Consider the following 8784-nt stretch of genomic DNA (forward strand, 5'->3'; position numbering starts at 1 on the left):
TGTCTGCCGTTATAAGACGACCGTCCTGGCCTAGGGAAGCCCTAGAGACGCCTTCCCCTCCCTAACTTCCTCGCCGGCCGCACCTGGGACAAGGGCGCAGGTGGGCGCCGCGGCCAGCACGGGTAGCTCACGGCGCATGCGCCCGTCCTCCGCCCGCCGGCCTTCCGGGCCTCGGACGGCGGCTGCCCCAAGAAATGCCTGTGTCCCCGCCGAAGCCCGCCGCCCTCCGCGTGCTCTCCGGCCTCGCCTGTTCACGCCCACATTGTCCTCTGCGACGGAAGAAAATAATCGGACCGGCTAGATTCCGGACAGATCGCAGAACGCCTAAACACCTTGGACCGGCGCGGAGAGAGGGAGCCCGCCCTTGGGAGCGGAACGGGGTCCTGCGGCGGGTCCTTCCGGGCGGTGACATTCAGCGGCCGTGCGGGGCGACGGGACGTCCCTCTTGGAGCCATGGCCCAGTTCGTCCGTAACCTCGCCGAGAAGGCTCCGGCGCTGCTGAACGGTGAGCACGGCCGCGGCCCGGGGCGGGAGGCCTGAGAAGACGACGCGGGCGGTGGTACCTCGAGGGCGGCGCGGGAGCCGGGGAGCCGGGGGGCGGGGGAGGGGGGCCGGCCGGCCGGGGCGGGGGCGGCGGGGCCCGGCCTGCGACTGTCCTCTAGCCTTCCGCCGCCTGTCCCGCCGCTTGGGTCCTCGGTGCCACCTACGAAGGGAGGAAGGGGCGTGCGGGCAGGCTGGGCTCGCCCTCTCTGCCGCCATTTGCCCCCTTCGGCCTCGGGGGGCGGGGGTCCGGCCTGCGGCGGAGCGACGGCGCGACGGCAGGAGGGCACAGGCCAGCCGAGCGCCGTAGATCGTCTGCCTCCCAGACGGGCTACCTGGAAGGCTCCGTGACTGTCTGGGGATGGGTGTGCTGCCCTGGAACGTGGGCTCTGCCCGCGTCCTGGCCGGGTTGTGAAGTTGCTGCTTTAATGGAAATTCTAGGCGGAATTGCGCTTTGTAGACCTGGGGTGTCCCGGACTCCAGCAGACCTAGGAAGGGAGGCGTGTCCACAGCCGTCTTTATTATTCTGGCTTAATAATCGTGGGCTTCTTCGTGGATGAAAGCCCAGCTGGCGGACCGCTGTACTTAAGACCGACCCTGAAGAGTCCCAGCCCGGAGTAGCAGCCTCTTCCGTCCAAAGTAGCGCGTTCGTCTGCGGGGTAGCAGGGTGTTCGTTTTATCGGCAAGGCGAGAAGGGAAAACCGGGGCGCGGCTTCACCGGGCGTGTTGTATTCTAGGAAGCGGTTGAAGCACAGATCTCCAGCTTTCGCTCAGATTTGATCATGAAACGTGTCCACAACTTTCCGAACACCTGTATTCTTTAACCCATTTTACTGTGATTAGTATCTTAATCTCCTCTTCCTTTCCTCCTGTCAGCAGCCAAACAGTGAGTTATTGAAGGCCTGGTAATGCCAAATACAGTAATGCTGGAGTGTCTCCTACACAACCCCACAATCTACTAACTTAACACATTTTCCTGAAGCGCTTAAGTTTGCGGAGTATCACGGTACCTATTGTGATAAAGCTCTATAATTGTATATAAATAAAAAAGAAGAGGGATCCCTGAGTGGCGCAGCGGTTTGGCGCCTGCCTTTGGCCCAGGGCGCGATCCTGGAGACCCGGGATCGAATCCCATATCGGGCTCCCGGTGCATGGAGCCTGCTTCTCCCTCTGCCTGTGTCTCTGCCTCTCTCTCTCTCTCTCTCTCTCTCTCTCTCTCTCTCTGTGACTATCATAAATAAATAAATTTAAAAAAAATTAAAAAAAAAGAAGAAGAAATTGTGGGCTTCATCCTTTGGACTTTGTGGATGATTCGAAGAAAAAAAAAATTGTTTCAGGTGGATCCCCCCCCCCCCTCAACATGGTTTTCATATCTTTCAGGTGATGGGTTTGAAACTGATTTTTTTTTTTAAGATTTTATTTATTTATTCATGACAGACATAGAGACCGGGGAGGGAGAGGCAGAGACACAGGCAGAGAGAGAAGCAGGCCCCATGCAGGAAGCCTGACGTTGGACGTTGGGACTCAGTCGCGGGACCCAAGGATCACACCCTAGGCCAAAGGCAGCGGTGGCCCAGCGCTAAACCGCTGGGCCTCCAGGGCTGCCCTGAAACTGATTTTAATAAAATTCAAAAAGAAAAATAATACAAAAAAATTTTATTAAAAAATAAACTCCTGGGATCCCTGGGTGGCTGCAGCGGTTTGGCGCCTGCCTTTGGCCCGGGGCGCGATCCTGGAGACCCGGGATCGAGTCCCACGTCGGGCTCCCGGTGCATGGAGCCTGCTTCTCCCTCTGCCTGTGTCTCTGCCTCTCTCTCTCTCTCTCTCTCTCTCTCTCTATGACTATCATAAATAAATAAAAATTTAAAAAAAAAAAAAGGAAGGAGTATTTACATATAATTAAATGGAATTCTATCAGAAAGATTTGTTCTTCCCAGTTGTTTATTTAGTGGTGTATTGTATGGATTCATGTACATTTGTTTCATACTTTCTACCTCCAATAGTATGTTTTGTTCAAATTGTTGCAGCCGGGGATCCCTGGGTGGCTCAGTGGTTTACCGCCTGCCTTCGGCCCAGGGTGTGATCCTGGAGACCCGGGATCGAGTCCCACATAGGGCTCCCTGCATGGAGCCTGCTTCTTTCTCCCTCTGCCTGTGTCTCTGCCTTTCTCTCTCTCTGTGTCTCTCATGAATAAATAAATAAAATCTTTTTTTAAAAAAAGCCTTGGCCATTGAAAACTCTTTCAGGTTGGCGTCTCTGTCCTCTTGACCTACCCCCGTTCTTGTACTACAAAATCCTTCAGACTCAAGTTAAATTTTCTTTGCCCCAGCCTTAGAATCCACCATTTCTCCAAGGAGCCCTAGTATCTTTTGTTGGACAATGGTATTTTGAAACTAATATCTAGGCACCAAATAAATTTCTTGCTACTAGATTGCTAGAATATCATTGCTTCTATGCCCTCTTTAAGGGTGTGTATGTAGTAACCCATGTGTAAACATGCATATATATGGTGGTCTCTGTATCTGTCCATCTGTAAATATATTAAACTACATATGAGTTCATGTGAATGTCTCCAACTCTAATCTAGTACCATGGGGTTATTCTTGCTTCTTTTCTTGCCTGTTTGTCATTTTCCTCTCCTACAGTGACAAATCTGGCTCCCATCATCCACCATTTATTTACCTATTTTTTTTAAAGGATGAAATATATGTGTTTTGAAGATAATTTTAAAGACAGTTACAGGGATCCCTGGGTGGCGCAGCGGTTTGGCGCCTGCCTTTGGCCCAGGGCGCGATCCTGGAGACCCGGGATCGAATCCCACGTCGGGCTCCCGGTGCATGGAGCCTGCTTCTCCCTCTGCCTATGTCTCTGCCTCTCTCTCTCTCTCTCTGCCTCTCTCTCTCTCTCTCTGTCTCTGACTATCATAAATAAAAAAAAAATTTAAAAAAAAAGACAGTTACACAAGACTTTGTACTCTGTGATAGTCCCATTTTACGGGCACTGTCAGTTCTATGTAGAACTGAGAGCCTTGTGTCTGCTCATGGCCCTAAGCACGAAGGATGATGCAGATAGTAATTCTTGGTAGTGAAATACCCAAATTCAGGAAGCTAATAATAGGAAAAGTACCAAGAGCCTTGGATAATCAATCCATCTTTGAATAGTAATTTATGGATGTTCATGCAAGTGTGCTGTTTTTATCACGTTTGTCTTGTAACTTTCTTATAAAATGCCTTTTTCTTTCTGAAGTCACTACCATAATCTTACATCTATTCTGGTTATTAAGAATTTTTTGTTCTCTGAAATAGTAACTACCTTGAGGAATTTCAGCATAGTAATAAATTTGAGTTTGGGCTGCTCTGAACAATACATGTAGGTCTTATTTTTATTATTTGTGTTGTTTTGAAGGAGGAGCAGCTGGGCTTTTGTTAAAGAAAGATTTAATTCACATATTGATGAGGATACCAAAAATGGGCCCTAATTGGTATAATTCCTTCTGGATTTGTAGCCAACATTGTGACAAGTTTTAATCTTATTCTTAAGGATGCGTTCTCTGTAACTCCTTCCCTCCCTTTCTGCACTTCGTCTCTCCCAATTTTCTACTCGTCTACCAAGAAAATGGTTACATTGCTGTTGTTTTCTTGTCTCTGAATCCAGCTTCTAGTGACTTTACAGTTAGCTAGATTTGCCATTCATAAGTAACAGTACTAGCTGGCCACTAGTGAAGTCCTGGCATAATTGGATGTGCTTATAGCCTCCTGCCTGATTGAACTTCCCTGTGACACAGGTGTTCTGCATCTTTAAAAGCCTCTTGTTACCAGGGAGCAGCTTTGACTTTTCACACCGGGTGCACATTTGGTACAAGCAGTGAATGAATGTGATGCATGAATAAATATTTGTGTCCAGCCCACACATCTGCTTCTTTCGGTCTCTAGTGAGTTCATCCTCGTTTTTTTGTTTTGTTTTGTTTTGTTTTCCAGCTGCTGTGACTTACTCGAAGCCTCGATTGGCCACATTTTGGCACTATGCCAGGGTTGAGCTGGTTCCTCCAACCCCTGCTGAGATCCCTACAGCTATTCAGAGCTTGAAAAAAATAGTCAAGAGTGCTCAAACTGGTAGCTTCAAACAGCTCACAGTTAAGGTAACTATGGCTAAATGAAAACGTATGTGCATAACAAAATGTCTTCCCTTGGGAGTTTTCTGATTGTTTTGATTAATATACGTATTTTCCAGTGAGGCTGAAACCTACATTATGAAAGATAATCTCTTTCTTGACTGCTGAGAAAGATATTTACCTTTCTAATTTTGTCATCTGGGTTGAAATAATTCAGCTATTTTATGTCTTTGTTTCCTATTAGTCTTATGACAAAGACACAAGCATTTTTACTGGGCAACTTTTTTTCCCTCTCCTATTTTGGTTAGTATACTAAAATAGGATGGCTTACTTTGCTGATTCTATACTTTTTTTCATCTGTAGGCCTGGAAATATTCCCAGTCTAGCCAAAAGATTTCTTGGACTATCAGGCGGCTAACACTCACATGAAAGATAAAAATATCAAAACCTAGCAAGCATATCATGTAATATGAAGGGCTATTGAATTGTATTAAGATAAAATCTAAAGACTATAAGAATTGGAACTTGGATTTTATGTTTGCTTGCCTGAGCCAAACACAGAATACAAAAAAACCTAAATAACTATAAATTATTGCTGACTCTAGAATCTACATCCTAGAAAACAGTTTTTTAAGGAGACCTCTGGTATTCCTGGCTAGTTTGAAGGGGAAAATTAAAATTCACATCCAGGTGCTAAAAGGAAAAGGCTCAGTGTTGTTGTGGAAAAATAATTTTTTTCAACTAGAGTTTCAAGATCTATAGCTGTGCTTGCATGCAACATTGCTTTTTAGAACCAGTCATGTGCTTTTTCTCTCAGGACAATAAAACATTGATCTGTGAAACTGAGTAATTACTGAATTGTTAGAAAGAGCTAAACCAAATAATAAATGAATAAAGGAGAAGACAAAGCTCTTCATCTCTCAACAAATTCCCTTTGACCAGACAGAAATGTCTATTCAGAGACTTACCTTCCTATACCCATCCTTTCATATGAATGCCCTGTCTAAATGTGTCAGCTCTTTCCAGGATGTGGGTTGTTTTAGGGCTCATAAAGTGTCTCATAAACTAATAATGAAAGGGTTAAGTCAGTTCAGGTCTTTAAAGAATGCTTTGAAAGAATTTATAAGCTCTGGACTACTTACCTTACATAATTGAAAGTTCAAGTGTTCTCAGCAGTTGAACAAAGTTAACATCAGTAAATCTTGACTTTGGCTAAAACTGCTCTCTAAATGAATAGCATCCTTACATTTTCTGTTACTTAATCCTGGAAAAGAATACTTTTAAATATGTAAGGAAGAAATACACATTAAAATTTGTGCTGCTTTTTTCAGGAAGCTCTGCTGAATGGTTTGGTGGCCACCGAGGTGTGGATGTGGTTTTATGTCGGCGAGATCATAGGCAAGCGTGGCATCATTGGCTATAATGTTTGAAGACCAATCTTTAACATCTCTTTCTATGTGGCTTATAATTTGAGTGTTCTTGGACCATATGTGATCAGACTGGTATTTGAATAAAATAAGATAATGTATCAAAATCAGTGTTTTCTCTATCAGATACTACATGGAAGGATCACAGTTTCTCTTAATAATAAGATGGATTGTCTTTTTGCTTTAATACATTAATACAGCTCTCGGGCATGTCTTTTGCATAGCCTAAAATCAGAAAGGATGAAGGATGTAAGAGTATTTTATTTCCAGAATAGAGGAAAGGTCTTGGGAGAACTAGGATTTGCTACAGTAGGAAAAATAGCAATACCACGTGCCAAAGTGATATGGTTAAATCATGTCTGTGATATAAAGAATAAAATTTCAGTGGTTTCTTTTTGCTAGAATCAGAGATAACACCTGCATTTATAAATGTTAAAGTACTTGGTGGTATTCTAAGTAAGTATGACATCTTTAACACCAGGACAGAGCTACTGAGAGCCACAACCTCCTTTTTAAATCTAATTTTGATATATGTTGTATTACTAATCTATTCAGTTTTATGGTTTTTAGAACCCATCTTTGCAAAAATAAAATACCCTATGGATATTAAATAGTTATAAATTTAGTATCCTCCATGGTTCTGAAGCGTACATTATACTCTGAAATAAATAGAAATGCTTGCTACTGGTCTGTCAAGCTGTTTTATTGAGGATACAGGAGAGACTTAATCATTCATTGGCTTTTGGGGGGTTTCACCATCTTTGAATGGCTTATTGGTATGTTTCTAAATCCATTATAACTCCTGCAGCCATCGTAAAACATGCATTACCACCTGATAACCAGAAGCTAACTGCGTATTAGAAAAGCATCATGGTTCACAGTACAGTATTAATCCTTTAGTACTATTGAACATTTATCCAGTCTATCTCAAATTTATCCACTGCACTTAGAAAACTAAGCTTTAGCTTAGTCAAGGGTTTTCCTAAGTGATCAGCAGGAAAGTCTCCACAGAGGCTGCTGCTCTTCTGAAATTAAGTAATGCCTAACTTACCACTTCTTCCAGTAATCACAGGTGGTCAAAACTGAAACTACCTCTTCAAAAGGCATTCAGTAACTTAAAATACGCATGGTGAAAGACTGAAAGTTACTACAACAGTCATGGTGATCTTTAGGAGTTTCTCCATTTAACACAATGTATATTAAAATTAATAAATTCTAAGGTATGAGATCAGCTAGCACTAATAACCAACAAGGCATAGTTGATTCATGATGTAATTTTTTGGTAACCATCTGGTCACACACACCCAGAAAGTCCTCAAAATAAACATTTGCTACTCACTTCACTGCAACTTCCTTCTCTGCCATACAACACACCTCCTATGTGTGGTGGCTAATAGTGCATGTACAGTATTTTCTTAAATATAGAAAATAGCAGTTAAAATAGCGGTGGGCTCCTTGAAGTGGCAACTTTGCTAGCCAGTTACCTTTTGCCCTCCTGAACCCCAAAAGTCTTGTCTCCTAGTAAAGAACTGTTGAGGCTGGCTTTCACTGAATCTGTGTGCCAAGTGTCTGCCATTGACAACTTCAGCATACCTCAGATCTTCATTGTGAGCCTTCTGAATCCAGGCACTGTGGTGGAGACATGAATGTCCCCTTTTTCAGTGTTTGGTCTGGTGAGAGGTAATTTAAGCATGCAGTTAAAACAATGTGAGAAGAACTAATGAGAGAAGTGGAAAGTCCGCTTGAAAGAGTCTAACCCAGACTTGAGAAGGGGACTCAAGGGAAGCTGTCACAGGAATCAATATCAAAAGTAAACCGGGGGGATCCCTGGGTGGCTCAGTGGTTTAGCACTGCCTTCAGCCCAGGGTTTGATCCTGGAGACCCGGGATCAAGTTCCACGTTGGGTTCCCTGCATGGAGCCTGCTGCTCCCGCTGCCTGTGTCTCTGCCTCTCTCTATGTCTCTCATGAATAAATAAGTAAAATATTAATAAATAAACCGGAAGACTAAGAGCCAAGAATGGGACATGGTACCCCGGACAGGTACAACAGCCTGTGTAAAGGCTATTAAGTCAGAAAAAGTAAAGCACGCTAGAGGTTGTGAAAGAACTTAACATGTGACTGAATCCCCAGGTGGTGGTAGTGTTATAAGACCAGGGAACAGCGACCAGATCTTGGAAGTGCCTTTAACACCGTACGAAGGATTGTACTGTCAAGACCAGTGAATAGGCAACCATGGAAGGATTTGACAAGGCATAATTTCTCCCCTTGATTTGTATGGTCTGACAGCAGCAGGCGATTTCAATTCCAGGTAACAGAAGCCAGGACAGAAACCCACGTGGGGTACATATAAGAGCATAGGTGGCTCTGCATTTTTCTCAGTGTGTAGGAGCACAGACATTCTTAGTACGGGGCACCAGCAAAGAGGTGACGGGCTGCTGAAGTTCAACCCAGTCATACATGTTTGTCCATACCTGTGGTCCAAAGGTAGGATTTCTTTTTCCTTTGTTCGTGGTTTTTTGTTTGGTTGTTTTTTTTTTTAAGATTTTATTTATTCATGGGAGACACGGAGAGAGGCAGAGACATAGGCAGAGAGAGAGGCAAGCTCCCTGTGAGGAGCCCAATGCAGGACTCCATCCTGGAACTCCGGGATCACACCCTGAGCCAAAGGCAGATGGATGCTCAACCACTGAGCCATCCAGGCGTCC

At 44.4% G+C, this 8784-nt stretch overlaps 1 protein-coding gene across 1 annotated transcript; it reads left to right on the plus strand.

The window, feature by feature from the left end:
* Positions 1–366: 366 nt before the first annotated feature.
* ATP5MG (ATP synthase membrane subunit g) lies at positions 367–6762 on the plus strand. Its single transcript, XM_055305396.1, has 3 exons — positions 367–505; positions 4518–4678; positions 5983–6762. The coding sequence occupies exons 1-3, from the start codon at positions 454–456 to the stop codon at positions 6079–6081; spliced, it is 312 nt and encodes a 103-aa protein (XP_055161371.1). The 5' UTR covers positions 367–453; the 3' UTR covers positions 6082–6762.
* Positions 6763–8784: the final 2022 nt, after the last annotated feature.

This window comes from Nyctereutes procyonoides, unplaced genomic scaffold, assembly GCF_905146905.1.
Source record: "Nyctereutes procyonoides isolate TBG_1078 unplaced genomic scaffold, NYPRO_anot_genome, whole genome shotgun sequence".
Taxonomy (NCBI): Eukaryota; Metazoa; Chordata; class Mammalia; order Carnivora; family Canidae; genus Nyctereutes; species Nyctereutes procyonoides.

Excerpts from the sequence above, each read along its gene's own strand:
- ATP5MG (XM_055305396.1), top strand. The coding sequence starts at position 454 with ATGGCCCAGTTCGTCCGTAACCTCGCCGAGAAGGCTCCGGCGCTGCTG. Across the intron at positions 506-4,517 it reads GGCTCCGGCGCTGCTGAACG|CTGCTGTGACTTACTCGAAG; the intron begins GTGAGCACGGCC and ends TTTGTTTTCCAG. Across the intron at positions 4,679-5,982 it reads TCAAACAGCTCACAGTTAAG|GAAGCTCTGCTGAATGGTTT; the intron begins GTAACTATGGCT and ends TGCTTTTTTCAG.